The sequence below is a fragment of the Carcharodon carcharias genome, chromosome 34, assembly GCF_017639515.1.
Source record: "Carcharodon carcharias isolate sCarCar2 chromosome 34, sCarCar2.pri, whole genome shotgun sequence".
In the NCBI taxonomy this organism is placed as follows: Eukaryota; Metazoa; Chordata; class Chondrichthyes; order Lamniformes; family Lamnidae; genus Carcharodon; species Carcharodon carcharias.
The window spans coordinates 12,079,452-12,100,772 of NC_054500.1; the positions used below are offsets into that span (position 1 = coordinate 12,079,452).

Sequence of the window (21,321 nt, forward strand, 5' to 3'; positions counted from 1 at the left end):
CTCTTGAGATCAACCGTAGCACCGAGATCAGTTAAAAGATGAAAAACACTGGACCTGTGAGTGTTGTTGGCAAGGGCACATTTATTGACCAACCCTAGTAGGCCATGGGAAGTTGGCAAGGGCACAATTATTGACCAACCTTAGTAGGCCATGGGAAGGTGGCATTGGACCTCCTTGCTGAGCTGCTGGAATCGGTAAGATGATGGTGCTCCTACAATGGTAATAGATAGGGAGCTCTAGAATGCTGACCCAGTGATGCATAAGGAACAGCGACATATATATATGACTAAGTCAGGTTGGTACGTGACTTGGAGTATTACTTAGGAGGACCGGGTGACTTCGGGCCCATGGTTCACCAATGGGGCTTCTCTTGCGACATGTCTAGACTTGTTAGAGACGATTGCTGTGATTGGTCAACAACTCAATTATTGGCGTATCATGTGACTACCGGAAGGTGAACTAGATGGACCTTGGTCTTTTACTTCCAGCAAGTTTCAGGTGTTTCACGTGATGATCTTTCCAAGACCAACAAGGTCCTTTGGTCTTTTAAGGTTTAAATTCAGCAGTTGTTGCGCCTGGGACTAGGGAACGCAAATAATTTCTTCCAGTGGAGCTCTAATCTCACACTAATTTTGGCACAAGATCGGTGAAAAACAATTGTTTCTCTAAGGCTTCCCAAATCACGCAAGCGATTTGTGAAAAAAAATGTAGTTTCTGTGGTTTGACTATGAAACATGTTCAAGTGCACACTATTGCTTTTATACTAACATTGAGTTGTACAGAGATGCATGTTTCAGACTCCCTGCTTATGAAATATCCAATCCGTCATGAATAAGGATGTTAGGACAAAATGCTTGCACAGGCTTCTCTAGTAAGGCCTTGAATGGCAAGCACCATAGATGCTCATTCACTACATGGAGTCGTTCATATACAAATGGCTTGCCAAGGCTTCTCTAGGCAGTTTTAGAAGAGGCAGAGTTCAACATTTAGTATACAGCTACACACTGCTTTGAACATAGGAGTAGGCCATTCGGCCCATCGAGCCTGCTGCACCATTCAATTAACCGATCATCTACCTCAGTGCCCTTTCATTATCCTCAGATCCCTTGATGTCATTAGTCTCCAGAAATATATAGATTTCCTGTTGAACTTGCTCAATGATTGAGCTTCCACGGCCTCTGGGATAAAGAATTATAAAAATTCACCACCCCACGTGAAAAAATTCCTTCTCACCTCAGTCTTAAATGGCCTACCCCTTATCCTGAGATTGTGCCCCTGGTTTTAGACTCACCAGCTAGGAGAAACATCCAGCCTATCACACCCTTGAATTGTCCTGCAACATGTGAGAAATTGAACCTCAAACGAGGCAATTGGATTTCTGAGATGGTTGCTGAATTTGATTAGAAAGGTTACATTTTCAATGGGGACCATGGGAGAATGTTTGTGTTAAGCTAGTGGTGTTCACTATACTCTACCTTCCATTTCAAAAGTAAACATTACTTATGTACTTTTAACACTCATATGCCAGATAGCCCTTGGTAAATGGATGTGCAATGATAGCACCCATTCTCACACAAGGAATTCTGTTAAAAACAAAAAACTGCGGATGCTGGAAATCCAAAACAAAAACAGAATTAGCTGGAAAAGCTCAGCAGGTCTGGCAGCATCAGCGGAGAAGAAAAGAGTTGATGTTTCAAGTCCTCATGACCCTTCAACAGAACTGAGTGAATATTAGGAGAGAGGTGAAATATAAGCTGGTTTAAGGTGGGGGAGAGAAGGGGGGGAGGGTTGTGGTTGTAGGGACAAGCAACCAGTGATAGGAGCAGATAATTAAAAGATGTCACAGACAAAGGAACAAAGAGGTGTTGAAGGTGGTGATATTATCTAAACGAATGTGCTAATTAAGAATGGATGGCAGGGCATTCAAGGTACAGCTCTAGTGAGGGTGGGGTGGAAAGACTAGCAGGGCATAAAAGATTTAAAAATAATGGAAATAGGTGGGAAAACAAAAATCTATATAAATTATTGGAAAAAACAAAAGGAAGGGGGAAGAAATGGAAAGGGGGTGGGGATGGAGGAGGGAGTTCAAGATCTAAAGTTGTTGAATTCAATATTCAGTCTGGAAGGCTGTAAAGTGCCTAGTCAGAAGATGAGGTGCTGTTCCTCCATTTTGCATTGGGCTTCACAGGAACAATGCAGCAAGCCAAGGACAGACATGTGGGCAAGAGAGCAGGGTGGAGTGTTAAAATGGCAAGCGACGGGGAGGTTTGGGTCTTTCTTGCGGACAGACCGCAGGTGTTCTGCAAAGCGGTCGCCCAGTTTGCGTTTGGTCTCTCCAATGTAGAGGAGACTGCATTGGGAGCAACGAATGCAGTAGACTAAGTTGGGGGAAATGCAAGTGAAATGCTGCTTCACTTGAAAGGAGTGTTTGGGCCCTTGGACAGCGAGGAGAGAGGAAGTGAAGGGGCAGGTGTTGCATCTTTTGCATGGGCATGGGGAGGTGCCATAGGTAGGGGTTGAGGAGTAGGGGGTGATGGAGGAGTGGACCAGGGTGTCCCGGAGGGAACGATCCCTACGGAATGCCACCGGGGGGTGGCGGGGGTGGGGGGGGGGGGGGTGAAGGGAAGATGTGTTTGGTGGTGGCATTATGCTGGAGTTGGCGGAAATGGCGGAGGATGATCCTTTGAATGCGGAGGCCGGTGGGGTGGTAAGTGAGGACAAGGCGGACCCTATCATGTTTCTGGGAGGGAGAAGGCGTGAGGGCGGATGCGTGGGAGATGGGCCGGACACAGTTGAGGGCCCTGTCAAAGACAGTGGGTGGAAAACCTCGGTTAAGGAAGAAGGAAGACATGTCAGAGGAACTGTTTTTGAAGGTAGCATCATCAGAACAAATGCGACGGAGGCGAAGGAACTGAGAGAATGGGATGGAGTCCTTACAGGAGGCGGGGTATGAGGAGCTGTAGTCAAGGTAGCTGTGGGAGTCGGTAGGCTTGTAATGGATATTGGTGGACAGTCTATCACCAGAAATTGAGACAGAGAGGTCAAGGAAGGGAAGGGAAGTGTCAGAGATGGACCATGTGAAAATGATGGAGGGGTGGAGATTGGAAGCAAAATTAATAAATTTTTCCAAGTCCTGACAAGAGCATGAAGCAGCACCGAAGTAATCATCGACGTACCAGAGAAAGAGTTGTGGGAGGGGGCCGGAGTAGGACTGGAACAAGGAATGTTCCACATACCCCATAAAGAGACAGGCATAGCTGGGGCCCATGCGGGTACCCATGGCCACACCTTTTATTTGGAGGAAGTGAGAGGAGTTAAAGGAGAAATTGTTCAGTGTGAGAACAAGTTCAGCCAGAGGAGAGTAGTGATGGATGGGGATTGTTAGGGCCTCTGTTCGAGGAAGAAGCTAAGTGCCCTCAGACCATCCTGGTGGGGGATGGAGGTGTAGAGGGATTGGACGTCCATGGTGAAGAGGAAGCAGTTGGGGCTAGGGAACTGGAAATTGTTGATGTGACGCAAGGTGTCAGAGGAATCACGGATGTAGGTGGGAAGGGACAGGACAAGGGGACTGCTTGCTTGTCCCCACAACCACACCACACCCCCCCAACTTCTCTTCTCTCCTCCCCCCAACCCCCCCACACCCCACCCACCCCCCACCACCTTAAACCAGCTTATATTTCACCCCTCTCCTAACATTCACTCAGTTCTGTTGAAGGGTCATGAGGACTCGAAACGTCAACTCTCTTCTGCTCTGCCGATGCTGCCAGACCTGCTGAGTTTTTCCAGGTAATTCTGTTTTTGTTTTGAATTCTGTTAAATCTAGGCCAACACTCCAGTATAGGACCAAGGGAGTGCTTCATCATCAAGCAGCCAAGTAATCACATGATTTGTATTCAAGGGAACGGCTTCTATACTAGTATAATTTTAAAATCTGGTTTTATTTTTGAATCTGTAATCTCACTGTTACAACGCAGCATGTCAAGAAGTGAGATACAGGACACTTTAAAACAATATAGATCAACAGCATGCATTTATAAAGCACCTTTAACATAGTAAAAGTCCCAAGGTGATGGGGAAGGAGGAGGAAGATGGGGGAGGAAGATGGGGGGCTCGGAGGAGGGGGATGAAGATGAGGGGGTCGGAGGAGGGGGAGGCAGATGGGGGGGTCGGAGGAGGGGGGAGGGGTTGGAGAAGGGGGAGGAAGACGGTGGGGTCGGAGGAGGGGGAGGAAGACGGGGGGGGGTGGTCGGAGGAGGGAGAGGAAGACGGGGGGGGTGGTCGGAGGAGGGGGAGGAAGACGGGGGGGTGGTTGGAGGAGGGGGAGGAAGACGAGGGGGTCAGAGGAGGGGTCAGGAAGACAGGGGGGTGTCAGAGGAGGGGGTGGAAGATGGGGGGGTGGGGTGAGGAGGAGGGGGAGGAAGACCCGGGCGGGGGGTGGTCGGGGCGGGGGAAAGAGAGAGAGAGGGAGGGGCAGGGAGGTTTCTGGAGGGAATCCTAAAGCTTAGAGCCTAGGCAGCTAAAGACACAGCCACCATTGGTGAAATAATGAAAAACAAGGATATGCCAGAGACCAGAATTGGAGGTGATCTTGGAGGATTAGAAGAGCTTAGAGAGAGACAGGGAGGAGTGAGGTCATAGAAGGATTTGAAACAACAGATGAGAATTTAAAAACGTTGCCAGGCCGAGAGCCAAGGCAGGTCAAAAAGTCAAAGACAAGAATATGTATGGCAGGGTATGAAGCATAACCAAACTGAACTAATTCTAGAGAGGCATAGATTTCCAATCCAGGTTTTGCAAGTGGAAAGCACCAAGATCTCAGGACACTACTCGGCACTTTGTGGGTATGGGTGGTGGCATAGTTTAAGAGTGTGTGAGGCCTCCAGAAAAACCCTGGTCACAGCAAAAGCATATTCTACAGAGACCATCTGGCTCACAACCAGATAAGCTCACAACCTAACACACTGTCTCTCCCCACCCCACCATAATCTATAGTAAACCCAACTCCATGGAAAGCCTTGAGAAAAACAGTGAATTTCAGATAACCCTGCAAAATTCCTCTCTAGCTCTTATATGCAATATCAAGGAATTGAGGGTAAGTCTTGCTGCACCACCAGGTAATGTCCTGGCCAATATTTATCCTTCAACCAACATTGCTTTATATATAAAAAAATTGGTTATTTCACTAATTGTGGTTTCTGAGATGTGTGTGTGTAAATTTGCTGATTTTCTACACTTCAAAAAGTACTGCCAAATATTCTGGCAAGTCCAGAGATTGTAAAAGGTGCTACATAAATAGTCTTTGTTTTCATCCACCAGGAAATTCGAGGCCAAAGCGTACCCATTGTTGATTGCAAAAAAAATGACAGATCTTAAGCAGGAAAATAAAACTGGAGATGCCATAATTCATGTAATTTTAAAAATTTTATTTTAAGAAAATGTAAATACCTGCATTTTCATTGGACTAATTGCATAGACATTTGAGCAGCACCACAGTCTGCTTGACACGCTAAACCGCAGCACATCTGCTGGCACCAACCAGGTCCTTCATTAACAGCTCAAATAACAAGGACCTCACATCCAAAGTCACTGTCCTTTTTACTGTCCTCACCCCAATGGGGAACAAGGCTTACCTGTAGATACAAACATCAAACAGCAAACTTTGGAGCTGGAGACACTGGCTAACCAGGTTAATCAAGACAGGGGAGTTAGTAAATCTCCCCTCAGTGGCAGGAAACCTTGGTATTCGAGGCTTTTATAACAGAAAAGTTAACAGTTCCCATGAGGTCTGTTCAGCAATCTTTATTGGAAAGTGCATGTGTGGGGACATGAGATGCACCAATCCCTCTTTAAATAGGCTGGGGTCATGCAGGAAGAGTCTAGAGGGCAATTGGCCCCAGTGCAGCCATACTTCAGCACCTTTGTGCCTTTCAGACAGGAGGAACTGTGACCAAATAACAAACTCTCAAATCCACTGCTTTTTCCCTAGAGGTCTGTGTTTAACAGCTGTGCTGGGTTCATGTGGAACTGTTTACAGGTAGGATGTGTAATTTCACTCTAAAAGACTTACTGCATTGAAGCAAAACTTCCTGTGTTAAACATTTCCATAAATATATAACTATTAACATTAAATAAAATTCACAATTCTCCCTTAATGAGATAGTCTTTTTTTCCATATACATTTATATATACACATAACACGCACAAGACTTTTCTGAACTACCTGCTCTCCCCAATATAGAACTGACATAATCAAAACAGGCTTTTAACTGTTGCCATCCTACAGTAAGTTAGCTTTAAGAGTTCTAAGACTTGTGACCCTTATATTGCAATGAAAGGATAATTGTTAAGTTCCCTATTTGAATTCCAGAAATTCTGGTGGTCTGGAATTAGCTTTTACCGCCCAGAGAAAACACGCAACAGATCAGTCAGCTTGGGGAAGAGAGATCGATTAATGAACAGTCACACCCAAAAGAGCAACCTATCCATCTCTTTCAGTTGCTGACTGACCTGCTGAGTGCTTCCTTAGCCAGACAATCTTGAGCTTCTGGTGTCGATCGAGTGGCGAGGCTGGTACAGCACGTCCTCCTTCTCCAGCCTCCACAGTGACTGATCAGAATTACACAGCAGGAAAGCCCATTCCAAAACACTGCGGAGTACAGTTGCCTTGGCACGGGATAAAGAAGAGCCGCATGTCAGGTCAGTTTGTGCAACCTGGACTGGAAGCAGGAAAAGAAGAAGCACTCTTCTTTGCTTGCTAGCCTGCACTGACACGCTCAGCACTGCCAGAACCAATCATTAAACCAGTGATTAATGATACTCCCAAGATTATTGATTAACAGCAGGTTCCTGCCAACCCCTTCCAACACCACACTCCCGTTGTTACTGGTTGAATTCCCACTTCAAGACCTGCTTCTATCAAAAGCAGATGCGCAAGGTAGTCCCTACCTTTAAAGAAATGCTTACTGGACAACCCTTCAGTGCACCATGAAAAATAAACAGGTGAAAACTTTTAAACATTCAGCCAAACTGAAGTGTGGTTTGGGGGAGGACAAACGCATACTCACCAACTGCTCGTGTCCATGATTAAACATCTTTAAACAAAAATTTTTTTTAAAAAATCCTTTCAGTGCTAAGAAGCTTAAAACTTGCATAGAACAAAGTGAGCTTTACAGACAAACATTAAGTGTGCAGTCCCTCCCACACGTGGGAAGCAGCTATCAGTCTGGCAGAGGTGCTAAACTCGGCACCAAATTTTTAGGCATCGAGGTCTCTCAAATATTTGAACACTGAAATGCAGGTAGTGTCGCAAAGTGGCCAACTAGAAAGGAAACTAAACATCAGATGCTGTAGATGAGAGAGAGAGAGAGAGAGAGAGAGAGACCGGAATTCCAATTCAATAAGGGCCTCAACACTGCAGGTTACAAGTTCAGAATTGCCAACGTTGTAAAATGAATTTGCCTATAATTATTCAAAAGCCCGTTAACAATAAGAGGGAGCATCGTGTGTACAATTGAGGCTTGTGCCGAAGATTAAAAAAAAAACAAACATTCAATGACAAGTGGAGTAGGAAAGAAAAAAAGTTATACAATCAAAACATGGCTTAAAATAGGATTCAAGATTCAGGCCACAGGACATCAAATGAGACTTCATTATGCGGGAACAGTGAATGAGAAGACTGTAGTTGGGAAGTGGGAGTTTCATTAGAAATCACATTATCTGCTCAGTATCCTCAGATAACAGGTGCAAAACCAATATAATATAAAGTGACAGAATAAATAAAAGCGAGAAGCATGCACCTAGTTTCTCCATTGTTTCACCCTCCCAAAAATGATAGTCACTGTACTGCCCAAGTGTATGGAAGGTAAAAATCAGCAGGGCCAGGGCAGGGTGAGCAAGTGAGACAGCACAGCTGCTGGAAGAATGATTCAATGAACCCTTCCAACATGGTAAAGCCATTAACTAGAATCTCTAGCATGCACACATCAGTTCAGCAACCCATGTGGTTGTGGGTCACATTCTCACTGTTGGTCACTAATGATGCTAGGAGGCAACTTTCCTCACTCTGTGTTAAAACACTTGTGTTGCTTCATGATTTGCGATTGCTGCCATACAAAACTCACTATAGATGAAAAAAATCACCCTCACTGGATACCCCCATTTAATTTCAAACCAAGCACCACATGAACTGTGGTGTCTGGGAGCATTGGCTGAAAAAACAATCTTGTTTTTAAAATCACTGCCTCGTGAAACAGATCATTCTAGGACTGGCTCAGAAAGCCGAGCCTCGTCTCCTCGTTAAATTTATATTTAATCAGAACCCTAACCAGCACCGTCCCCCATTTCCCCCCACAAATAAACACAACAAATTACGTGGCTTATATAAAGTACAAAATTTCAACTCAGATTACTGTAAAACTCTGTTCCATGCAATGTGCCGCTAGGAAACAAAGATTAAAAATATTTAACTGTGCCTATAGTGCGGTCAAGAAACACCAATCAGTTAATATGGCTATTTAACCTATCTTCACATATAAAAACTGAAAAGGGACCTTAACCTTCTACAGCAGTGTCCATATTCTTAATATCTACCTATATCAGAAAATAAATCAAGACGCTTTAAATATTATTAAACAATACTGAATGGTACAGCACCCCCTGCAGTGAAAAGCAAGTGTCAAAACCTGGGGAATTGGAAGATCTTCCACCCCGTGAAATTTAGATCTTGCACCTTATATTCTGCAGGTAGAAGTATATCAACATTCTGTGGCAAACAAAAACACAAACAGCGACTAAGGATCAGTGCAGGGTCACTTCCACACCACTACACTGTACCCGTTGGAACTGGCTAGTTAGCTGAATAAAGGCTTTTGCAGACAAGGGCTTATCAGTCTCTGTCAATACCAGTGGCCTTCAAACAGTCCACCTTCAACCATTATCCATCGCACCGGTAGCGGACGGCAAGTTTGAGTTCAGAAAAGGCAATGTACGCAGCTGACTCCATTCGAATAGGAATCCTCCGGAGGCTGGGAGGCTCGTGGGTGAAATTTTGGCAGCCAGACCAGATTCCCACTGCAAGGGAGAGCATTAAGGCATAGGACTGCTTAGGACCACAGCAGCAAGATGACTGTGGGGGCAGGGATTCATTACAATAAACTTTCTATGCCCCTTAGCAGATTAAAATGTCCACAGTGCAAGTTTGGAGCATCGGTGGGGAGAGGGGCTTAAGCAGGAAACTGGTCTCAAAAGCTGGACAACAAATGTGCCAAATCTTGAAACAACAGCATTACAAGACATTTGGAGCCTGGCCCCGTTACTCATCTCAGAAACTGCAGAGATTATACACTACATCAGTTGCACATTCACCTGGCAGGCACCAATCTAAAGCCTTTGGTTTGAAACCACGTCCACTTCTGATAAGCCTTCCTGAGCCACCTCCCCTATAACTGGCAAGTGGCAATGGAGACCCAGTGGCTTCACTCCAGGAGCAGCTTCATTCCAGTTCCCCCACCGTCTAACATCACATTTTGTTGCTTCACATTCAAAACAGAGGTAGGCTCAAAAAGGACAACTCTTCCCTTGTATAATCTCAATAAAAAAAAACTTCAAATCCAGCTCCTGGACAAATAAAAGCAAAATTCACAGAAAACACACACACACACACTTTCAGCGCAATGATTAATTAAAAAAATTCAACCTTATTTCTAGGATACAATATGGAGTAACTTTGATCTGTCTCTCATAGGGCCCTGTGCAGCTGCCCAGGGGCATATTTGTTCAATGATGTTGGTAGGGCCCAAATCAATTGATAAAAATTACATCTATTTACAGCCCCTAACTCCCCAAATTGTATACACTGATTTGAAATGTTGCCCCATGTTGATTTGGAGCCCTGAGTAGAAATTGAGCAATGGGACTGTGCCAGGATTGCGTCCCTCTGATAGCGAGGGTGTCTTTGGCTTGTGGAGGTCAGTCAGTAGCCTGTCACAGTGAGGTAGCTCCTCAGGAGCTGACCAGGATCTCCATGATGTGATCCAGGTCATTCAGGTCAGTTCTTAAGCTTGGATTAGCTCCCAGCGAAGAAGAGGAATTGCATGAGGAGAAGGTCTTGGCCAGGTCATCAACCACACCAGGGGGTGCCACCCGGCCACTGGGAGCCGGCCCCACCGCAGCCGCGTCGCAGTCACACACAGAGGTGTCAATGTCAAGGAAAAGGTCATCCAAGGTCACACCTACGAGGTAACTGGAGCTCATGATCTCAAAGCTGCCGAACACGGACTCCAAAGGTCTAGGAGGCTCCAGGGTATGGATTTCCTCTTTGTTTCCTTCTTCTGCCGTTGTGTCCATTGCCTCTGATGAGTCCAAATTTTCCTGCAGGGGTGATTGTGAAGGGCTCCCATCAATAACAATGTCAAGGTCCCGGAGGATGGAGTTAATGGTGGAAGAGAGGGAGAAGTCCTCATCGGAAGCAGTAGACATGTAGTCCTCAAGGCCATCACCAAATCCAGCCGGGTGGCTCTCAGTGGTCAGCCGCGAGGGCGGGGGCTCCCGCTGACTGCCCAATTCCACGCACCCAGCATCTAAGGCCATGGCAGACACCAGTTGGCTGCTTTCCAGCCGGATCTCCTCCTGAATCTGCCGCAGGGTGTTGGCAATCAGCACAGTGCGCCGGAGACTCAGCTCCGGCAGTGTCCGCCCACTTTGCATCTTATTCAGTGAGGTGTTGAGCACTAGCTGCCGCTTGAGGCTATAGGATTGCGGACAGTCGGCAAGGTTCTGACAGGAATCCAGACCTCCATCGGCATGGCGTTTCCGCTTCACACCCTTCCCAACCATTGAGACCTGCCAAGATAAAGGAAAGCTGTTAACATGGGCACAAGCACATGTGGTACAAAGCCAGAAAGAGCAGAAGACAACTGGCACAGCTCCCAATCTGCGCTAATACTAGCCTACCTGGAATGGGCAACATAAGAGTTGTTAGTTTAGTTACGTAGTGGTTACAGCACACAAGAGGCCATTCAGCATAACTGGTCTATGCCAGCATTTATTCTCCAACCAAGCCTCTGATTACCCTTTTTCATCAAAACGCACCCTTCTTAGACTAGTGAGAATGAGGAAAAATTCATTCAGTCTGGTTCCTGTTCGATCTCCAAAAGCCTGGAATTATATAGAGGAGGAGACCATTCAGCCCATCATGCCTGGGTCAGAGCTATCCAATCCCACACTATCCCCATAACCCTGCAAATTTTTCCTTTTCAAGTATGTATTCAATTTTCTTTTGAATTGACTACTGAATCCGCTTCTACCGCCCCTTCAGGCAGCACACTCGCTGTGAACCAACGTTTCTTCTCATCACCCTTCACTTATTTCAGCCTAGGCTGAAAAATTCAGATGTAATCAAGTGAGGGACATTGTCAGGCTCGGTTGTGAGTCCATAGAAAGTCAAATAGCCTGTCAAAACTTGTTGTAAGCTCATGCGAGGAGCTGGCTGAGGATCTTTGAGAGACTGAATATGCAGAAGGAAATTGAGAAAGAAAGACACTATGGCACTACTGGAAGAGAAGACAGGAGTTCTACCAATGCCCTGGCCAACATACTACTATTGCTAAAAGTGAATAACTGTTCATTCAGTGCTGCTTCTGTTGACAGTAACTAGTCCAAAAATAGACCATGAGCCACTTTTCAGTCATCCTAACGTCGTGACGAGGTTAGGCCCTTCTTTAAGCAACAAGGAACTGAAACAGAACAGTGACTATGGAAAGGAGCCCTGGAGTCTGAACACTCTTTCCTTTCCCCTCCCATCAACAACCGTTACTGAAGGAGCAAAGGTCATGTTCGATACACCCGATAACAAACGTACTGTTGATTTTCTAAGAGCATAAAGCTCTAAATGAGGAATCAGCACAGCCAACAGAAGGACTGTGGCAGTCTTGTAAAAAAAAACTAAAGCCCTGCTGAGAGGGAAAGAGGTAAGACGTTTAATTCAAAACATCCCCCCTATTTTCATGTATACTGATAGAACTTACTGACAGGGTCCATTTTGAATCTTTACTGGCTCTCTCCCTTTCCTTACATAAAAGCCCATTTTCATTTGTATCACTATGGCTACACATCTAAGCTCCCCCTCTCCAATCACACACGCTTCCAGCAGTAGTACTGGCAAGGAATCAGGAGCTATGCCCTTGGTCACTGTTCCTGCCAACCCCTTCAAAGTGTAAAACAAATTTCCTGCTGATGAGGTTCATTAGGAAGGTAGGAATAGAGCCAGAACAGCCAGGGCTTTTGATGTGCAGAGACTGTCATCATATTGGAAAAACCTAGGATTTTGTTTCCCAATGTGAATTGCACCATCCCATTTGGAGGGGAACTGGCAGAACACAGCTTGGTGACTGCTGCAAAAAACATTGGAGTTTAACCTGCTAAAACCACTCAGCTTCCAATACAGAGCAATGGTAATTAGCAGCTGCTTATCCAACACAGAACTACCATAATTATCAGATCTGCTGGCTGTTCAATCCAGTGGGATTACCCAGCTCTCAGTGGCAAATTTATTCACCAGGATCCATCAGTGAGCCAGGTCACCATTGGTGGCCCAGAGCACTCCAGATCAGACTGTCACTGAATCTGTCATTAGTGGTTGACTATTCCAGTAACCCAAGAAACATGGGCTCAAATCCCATCATGGCAGTTTGAATTTAGCTCGGTAATAACCTGGAAATGCAAAACTGGTATCGATAAAAAGAGGTCCTGAAGTCTCTGGATTGTGTTAACATCCCAAATGACTCATTTGTCCTTTACGGAAAGAAACCGGCCATCTTTATCTGGTCTACCTTTATGTGAATTAAGAACATAATAAATAAGAGGAATGGACAAACGGCTCTTTGAGCTGGCTCTGCCATTCAATATGATCATGGCTGACCTTCTCCCTCAACTCCATTTTCCTCCTATATCTATTGATTCCCAAATGACCAAACATCTGTCTACTTCAGCCTTAAATTTATTTAATCTTGGAGCATTGACAAAACTCTGGGGTGGAAAATCCCCAAGGGTCACAACGCTGAGAAATTTCTCATCTCATGCCTAAAGGGTCAGCCCCTTATCCTGAGACTGTGCACTTGTGTTCTAGATTTCCCAGCCAGAGGAAACGACTGCTGTGTTTGTCCAGTCAAGCCCCTTCAGAATCCTGCATCTTTTCAATGAGATCATCTCTCATTCCTCTAAACTCCAGAAATTGGTCCATTTTACTCAGCCTCTCCATTTTCATAGCACATCCTTCCCAGCCCAGGAACCAATCTATTGAACCTTCATCATACCACCTCCAAGGCAAGTATATCCTTCCTTAGATATGAGGATCACAACCGCCCACAGTATTCCAGGTGTGACTTCAGGTACAGGTTGATACTTAACTCTCCTCTGATCTATTTGAGAAGGCAACTGCACACAGTGTAACACTCCCTCACTACATACGGAAGACTAATCCCATCATTTTTAATCCCTCGATATAAACTAATAGCAAAACCTTCGTCTCTGTAAAGAAGGTTCCTGAAAACCTGTCTCAACGGGTTGAGAGGAACAGAATATAGTGGAGGCAATGATTCAGTAAAGATAATATGCATTAAAATTACAATCCTCCCCTGTTCTATCTGGACCAGAACAACCCCACCTTATCCTGAATCTCCCTACATTCTGACACCTCTGCTACCTCAACCTGAAATCCCCCTCCCCCATCCTGTGATTCCTCTCCCCAGCCTGTAATGCCCAACCCCCATACTCCATCTATAATGCTCCTCCCCATCCTATGATGCCCCTCCCCCATCGTGCGACTCCTCGCCCCCAGCCTGATTCCTTACTCAGTCTGTGACACCCCTCCCCCCTTCCCAGCCTCTGACGCCCCTCCTACTGGCCTTCCAGACCCCGCCCTCTTTCGCGCGTGCGTGCTCCGCCGTTTGGGGGCTGCCGCGCGATGGATTCTGGGAGTTGGAGTCCGCAGACCGAAGATACGCCTCCACACCCCGTGGGTGCCGGCTACGCAAGCCGCCTGGCCCGGTAACTTTCGCGGGCTGGGCCTGGCCTGGCTTGGCCCTTCGAAAACTTCATCCCACCCAAGTATTTACTCAAAAGCAGAACTACACCCCCCAGACCGCATAGCGGCGCTCTGCCCATGCGCACTTGGAGCCGTGCAGTAGCCAAATGCACCCCCACCCCCACCAAACAAAACTGGGTCCGGTGGGGGTAAGGGTCTCGGCGCCCTCCCGGGAGTTGATCCTCTCTGGAAATAGACCTCCTGGGGCACCGGCCGTTCCGGCTGGAGATCCCAACCGGCTTCACCCGGGTGAAAATCGGGCGGTCTAGAGCGGCCGTTTAAACGAGCACCCGAAGAGCCATAAAAATTGGACGGCGAATAAAAAAATAACTCTCCCCGGGGAAGCGGGGCGCTACCTGCTGAGTTACTTGGAAGCGATTTTTAAAAAAATTTCCGCGAGCGGTCACAGGGCCCTGAACATCACCGGCTCCGCTGCTTTTCCCTCCTCACCGACCCCCAGCCGCCATGACCCGTCCGCTCCCCGCCGAGTTCTTCATGTTATTTCTCTCTCTTCTCCCCCCCCCCCCGCCGGCCGAGCTCCGGCAATCAAGACTGGCCGAGCAGTAGCGCCCGCCCCCTGGCGGTGCTCCCATTGATCGCGACCGAGCGACTCTGGTCCAATTAGAGGGCACGATCTCCATCCCCCACCTCTGATTGGTTGGGCCGGCCGTCCATCATCGGAACGCTCCGATGGACAGTCGGATTAGCCAATCGTAAGCGCGAGTCAAGCGGCAACCGAAAAAACTTCGTTTGAAATCCGAACAAATCAAACAGATGGCGAGCAGTCGCTGGGTTAATCATCTATCGTTAAGTTTCGAATTAATCATCCAGTGGCGTATTGGCATGGTCAAATCATCGGCGTTCAACGCCATTTTTTTATTTTTAACCTCCGTTGCTAAGCTACCGCAAAGGTCGATTGTGATTGGCGGAGTGGGGGGGGGGGGTAGCGCTATGAATGGGCTGGCCAATGGCGTGTCGGCAGCGGCCTCTGTCATGCCGCGTGACGTCACTAAATGGGCGTGGGCTGCTGGCAGCCCCTCCCCCCTTGAGGGCGGGGCCCGCTTCAGTAGGCGGGGCGAGCGGCGATGGGCGTGGTGGGCACCATCAAGTGCTTGGTGGAGTACGAGGCGGCGCTGCGGGTCAGCGAGCAGCAACTGGTCATCCTGCTCTTCTCTGCCAACTGGTGCGAGTTCTGCCAGATGATCCAACTGTACTTCGACCAGTTCGCCGAGTGCTACCCGAACGTCGTCTTCTACGAGGTGGACATCAACGTGGCCAAGGATGTGGTGCACCGCTGCCACATTGAGTGGTTCCCCACCTTCCAGTTCTACAGGGCCGGTGCCAAGGTCTTCCAGTTCAAGGGGCCCAACCGCTGCCTCCTGGAGCGGATGATCCAGAAGCTGCAGGGAGACGGGTCGCGATGCACGCCTAGATTAAACCCAACCGACACCTAAACGTCTCCTGTGGCTATGTTTTATCGTTAAGGTTATATTATGCCTGGGCTGACTGGCTTGCACACTGGTCTCTGTTGACAGAAGTCCCACTTCAGGGATCTGAGCATAACATTTTAGGCCGACGCTCCCGTTGCCAGGGAATAGCAGCATAGGAGCTATGTTACAGTTTCACTCACACCTCTAGCTAGGCAGGATTGCCAACCTTTCCAGGACTGGCCTGGACTTTCCAGGAATTGAAAACCCATCTCCAGGACACTGCTGTGTGCAACACTGAATAATTTTTTTTTTTGACATTTTCTTTGAACATTTCTCTTTACCAGATATAAAAATAATGAAGATAGAGGGGAGGGGCTGACAGTCAAGCATAATCCAGTTGGGTTATGAGTCTTTTTTGCTTTCCAACTGACGTAGGAGGAGGCAATGGCATAGTGGTATTGTTGCTGGACTAGTAATCCAGAGACCCAGGGTAATGCTCTGGGAACCTGGGTAGATGGTGGAATTTGAGTTCAATTTTAAAAAATCTGGAATTAAAAGTCTAATGATGACCGTTGTTGTAAAAACCCACCTGGTTCACTAATGTAAGGAAATCTGCCGTCCTTACCTGGTCCGGCCTATTTGGGACTCCAGACCCACAATAATGTGGTTCACTCTTAACTGCCCCCTGAACTTGGGGAATTTGGGATGGGCAATAAACGCTTGCCTACCCAGTGGCACCCACATCCCATGAATGAATTAAAAAAAAGGAAGGCAGTACACCCTGAGGATGGATCTGTTGGCTGACTAATGGCTGGAGTGTGGGGACAAGTCATAATAAAATCTCCAGGAATACATTTAATCACATTGGCAACCCTATTATTAGGTCAGGCCTCAGCCTTGATTCAGTGGTTTGCACATGTGCAGAGGCAGAGGCCCATCCAAGGAATTTGAGCATGAAAAATTTAGGCTGATACTCCAGTGCCAGGGAATGGTAGCGTAGTGGCTACGTTTGTGTTTCACTCACACCTCTTGAGTCAGAAAGTTGTGGGTTTGAGTTCCACTCCAGGTTTTCAGCACAAAGATTAGTCTGACATGCTGGAGGTGCTGTCTTTCAGATGAGATATAAAACCCTGTTTGCCCTCTCAGGTGGAAGTAAAAGATCCCATGTCACTACTTCAAATAAGAGATGAGGAGTTATCCCTGGTGGCCTGGCTGATATTTATTCCTCAACCGACATCACAAAAACAGATTATCTGGTCATTATTGTTTGTGGGAGTTTGCTGTGAGCTGCATTACAACAGTGACTGCGCTTCAAAAATACTTAATTGGCTGTAAAGTGCTTTGGGGCATTCAGTGCTTGTGAAAGGTGGTATATAAATGCAATTTTTAATATTACTAAACTAATTATCCAGAGATCTGAATTAATAATTTAGGGACAGGAGTTCAAATTCTACTGGAGCAGCTGGGGAATTTAAATTAAGTTAATAAATAATATGCTAAGTATTAGTAATGGTGACCATATAACTACCAGATTGTTGTTAAAACCAATATGGTTCACTAATGCTCTTTCCAGGAAAGAAATCTGCCATCCTTACCTGATCTATGTATGACTCCAGACCCACAGTAATATAGTTGAGTCTTAACTGCCCTCCAAAATTGCCTATCAAGCCATTCAGTTAAGGGCAGTTAGGGATACGTACATACAAACATACAAAATTAGGAGTGGGAGTAGGCCATTGGCCTCTTGAGCTTGCTCTGCCATTTGATAAGATCATAGCTGATCTGATTGTGGCCTCAACTCTACTTTCCTGATTACCCTGTACAACCTTTGACAATTTAGTGCTGAATTAGGGAAGGTTATATATTTACAGCAGGAACTGATTGAGCTGTCTCAACATTTCCTGTAGTGGGGTGAGCGGGTAAGGATAGTAAACACTGGCCGTTCCAGTGATGCTCAGGACTTTTGAATGAATTAAAAAAGCTACTGAGGGATGAGACATTAAAGCTAGGCTTCATCTGCCCTCTCGGGTGGATATAAAAGATTTCAAAGCACTGTTTTCCAAAATCATAGAAACTTGCAGCACAGAAGAAAGCCATTGTGCCCATGGTGGTCAGTACAAACAATATAAGGGCACCCAAAAAAAAGAGCTTTACAAACATATATTGCAGACCACTTCTCTTGGGAAAACACTGCAGCCGACTGACCCATGCAGAGGCAGGCACTGAAATTTGGTTCAGCTTATTTCATCTCTGCCAAACTCACAGCATCAAATGTGCCCAAAGGAAGGCCAGAGGTGACACAGATGTTCCCTCAAGCATCAACAACAAGAACATGAGCTGCCAGTTCTGTGGATCTTGCTTCGGACTTTTGAGCCATTGAAGGATCCACAGAAGACAGATACAGCTTAGACATACTCCAGTAACAAGGAGCCTACCTCCAGCCTGTTCCAGTTCTTTGAAAGAGCTTGGTCCCACTTCCCTGCTTTTTGTTTGTAACCCTGTCCAACTCCCTTTTAAAATAATTTCTGGAATCAGCTTGAGGTAGAGCATTCCAACTCTCTGGATGAAAACAATTCTCCTCATCTTCCCTCCAGATCTTTTGCCAATGATTTCAAATCTGTGACCTCTGCTTATTGACCCACTTGCCGGCTGGAACAGTTTTTCTATATCTACTGTTATCAAAACCTCTCCACTTTTTAAACCTCTATTAGGTCACCTCTTTATTTCAGAGTTCTAGCAACTGCAGTATTTTGCTTTTGCAACATGAGGGAGTGGTCAGGATGCAACTGCCTGATAAGGGTGGTGAATACAGATTCAATAGTAGCCCTCAAAGGGGAATTGGATAATTACTTTCTACCTGTAGTCTACACCCTTTTTAGTAATTTTAATTTAGAAGGAGTCTGGCTCATTCTTGCCTCTAGCTATGGGTTCAAACCCACTCCAGGACTTTAGCATGTACTCTCAGGGAACATTTCATTCTGATGGAATGCTGTATTGTTAACAATGCTGTCCTTAAGATAACATGTTAAGCTGGCTTAGTCTACCAGTTCAGGTGTATTTTAAAGATCCTGTGACACTGTTTGAAAAGCAGTGGAGTTGTGTTGTGTCCCAGCCCAGGTTTCTCTCTCTCAACCAATTCCACCTAATAAAGATTAACTGGTCATTCAGTTATTTGTATATTGTTTGTGAAATCTTACTGTACACTGATAGTTTTTTTGGCTTTCCACTTAATAGTTTGAAAAGGACCCTCTCTGAAATGTGATAAGGTGAAGTGTGTAGCATTGAGTCATGTGGGTAGCTCACATTGTATTGTTTTCTGTTGATCTCACTTGACCCTATTATATAAATATATGCTCATTCATATTTTTTTCACCAATGGTATTTTTGTGTCAACTTATGTAAAGTTTCTCACTTCGCATTGATCAGAATCATTGATTTGCAGTGACTGAATAAGCCATATTCTATTATATCGGATACTGGCATTTTTAACCAGTACTTTAGAGATTTGTGTCCATTTCTCTGCGAAAATTAATGATCAGCAGCTTTAGTAATTAATATATTTTCTGTACCTGAATATGCCTGAGCAAACTGCATGATCTAACCTTCACTCCCTTAACCCCTACCATATGTGTACATTTGTGACTGCAAACTACTCGTTTGTGCTCAAATGCCCTGTTTTTCTACAGTAAGTGCCCTTTTAAACAGGATTTCTAAACTTTATCTTTATTGCTCTAGGTTGGGAATCCCTATTGTAGGTTCAATATCTCTGATAATTTGTGTTAGGCAGTCTTCATTCTTACCATGGACCCAGTAGAAAAATCTAACTGGGTTTATTACATCATATCATCATAGTGGGGAAAATGCTAGAGTCTATTATAAAAGACAGGGTAACAGAACACTTGGAAAGCATTAACGGGATTAGACAAAGTCAGCATGGGTTTATGAAACGGAAATCATGCTTAATTAATCTACTGGAGTTTTTTGAGGATGTAACTAGTAGAATAGATAAGGGAGAACCAGTGGATGTGTTGTATTTGGATTTCAAGAAGTCTTTTGGTAAGGTCCCACATAAGAGGCTAGTGGGCAAAATTAAAGCATGGGATTGGGGGTAATATATTGGCATGGATTGAGAATTGGTTGACAGACGGGGAGCAGAGAGTGGGAATAAATGGGTCTTTTTCCGGGTGGCAGGCAGTGACTGGTGGTGTATCGCAGGGATCAGTGCTTAGGCCCCAGCTATTCACGATATATATAAATGACTTGGATGAGGGAACCAAACACATATTTCCAGTTTTGCTGACGACACAAAACTGGGTGGGGTTGTGAGGAGGATGCAAGGAGGTTTCAGGGTGATTTAGACAAGTGTGTGTGTGAGCAAACACATGTCAGATGCAGTATAACGTGGATAAATGTGAAGTTAAAAGCTTCGGTGTGGAAAACAGAAAGGCAGAGTATAATTTAAATGGTGATATATTGGGAAATGTGGATGTACAAAGGGATCTGGGTGTCCTTGTACACCAGTCAATGAAAGTAAACAGACAGGTGCAGCAAGCAATTAGGAAGGCAAACGGAATGTTGGCCTTCATTGCAAGAGGATTTGAGTTCAGAAATAAGGATGTCTTATTGCAGTTATATGGGGCCTTGGTGAGACCACACCTGGAGTATTGCGTGTAGTTTTGGTTTTGCTACCTAAGAAAGGATATACTTGCCATAGAGGGAGTGCGACGAAGGTTCACTAGGCTGATACTGGGGATGGTAGGACAGTTGTATGAGGAGAGATTGGTTCGACAGGGCCTGTATTCACTAGAGTTTAGAAGAATGAGAGAGAATCTGATTGAAACATATAAAATGCTAACAGGGCTAGACAGACTGGATGCAGGGAGGATGTTTCCCAAGGTTGGGAAATGTAGAACCAGGAGCCACAGTCTCAGGATACAGGGCGGGCCATTTAGGACTGAGATTAGGAAAGATTTCTTCACTCAACCTGTGGAATTCTCTACCACAGAAGCTGTGGAGGCTGGGACACTGAGTATATTCAAGAAAGAAATTGATAAATTTTTGGATATTAGGGGCATCAAGGGGTATGGAGAGAAAGCGGGAATATAGCGTTGAGATAGAGCCATAATCATATAGAATGATGGAGCAGGCTCGAAGGGCTGAATGGCCTACTCCTGCTCCTAGCTTCTATGTGCTAATCAAAAATACATACTTTGGAGATGACCATCACTCACAAGGCCAGCATTTATTGCCCAGCCCTGTTTGCCCTTGCAATGCCTTGAACCACTAGAGTCTGTGGGGTGAAGGTTCCCTCATAACCTTGTTAGGTAGAGAGTTGCAAGATTTGACCCAGTGATGATGAAAGAATGTTGATGTATTTCCAAGTCATGATGGTGTGCGCGTTAGAGGGGAACTTGGTGATGGTGTTTCCATGATCTGCTTCCCTTGTCCTTCTAGGTGGTGGAGATCTCAGGTTTGGGAGGTGCTGTTGAAGGAACCTTGGTGAGTTGGTGATGTGTAAAAAGACTTGCTGAACATATTTTAGTCTGAGCATCCCAGCAACTAAGTAACTGTCCCATTTAGGGGAAAAGAGATAGACAGGAGCAAGACAAAATGAAACAAAACAGAAAATGCTGGAAACACTGAGCAGGCTGGCCAGCATCCGTAGAGAGCAGGGTATGGGTAACATTTCAGGTCAATAGCATTTCAGCAGAACTAGAGGACAAAACAATCAAGGTACAGCTCATTTGCCTTCTACAATCTTGTTTGTCACATGACACAATGATAATGGAGCTGTTACCTAACTGTAACAAT

At 45.7% G+C, this 21,321-nt stretch overlaps 2 protein-coding genes across 3 annotated transcripts; one reads left to right on the forward strand and one right to left on the reverse strand.

Annotated features, from left to right (window-relative positions):
* Nucleotides 1-5,408: 5,408 nt before the first annotated feature.
* On the reverse strand, nucleotides 5,409-14,569 carry LOC121272705 (SERTA domain-containing protein 2-like). 2 transcript variants are annotated; one of them, XM_041179452.1, is made up of 2 exons: nucleotides 14,437-14,569; nucleotides 5,409-10,839 (listed from the first exon to the last, which is right to left on the reverse strand). In XM_041179452.1, exon 2 carries the CDS (start codon nucleotides 10,831-10,833, stop codon nucleotides 10,000-10,002), a length of 834 nt encoding a protein of 277 aa, XP_041035386.1. In that variant the 5' UTR covers nucleotides 10,834-10,839; nucleotides 14,437-14,569; the 3' UTR covers nucleotides 5,409-9,999. The 2 variants fall into 2 exon arrangements, with proteins under 2 accessions (XP_041035386.1, XP_041035387.1); XM_041179453.1 differs by having other exon boundaries at nucleotides 14,505-14,552.
* Nucleotides 14,570-15,162: 593 nt separating this feature from the next.
* LOC121272721 (thioredoxin-like) lies at nucleotides 15,163-15,535 on the forward strand. Its single transcript, XM_041179494.1, has one exon. The coding sequence runs from the start codon at nucleotides 15,166-15,168 to the stop codon at nucleotides 15,532-15,534; it is 369 nt and encodes a 122-aa protein (XP_041035428.1). The 5' UTR covers nucleotides 15,163-15,165; the 3' UTR covers nucleotide 15,535.
* The last annotated feature ends 5,786 nt before the right edge of the window (nucleotides 15,536-21,321 follow it).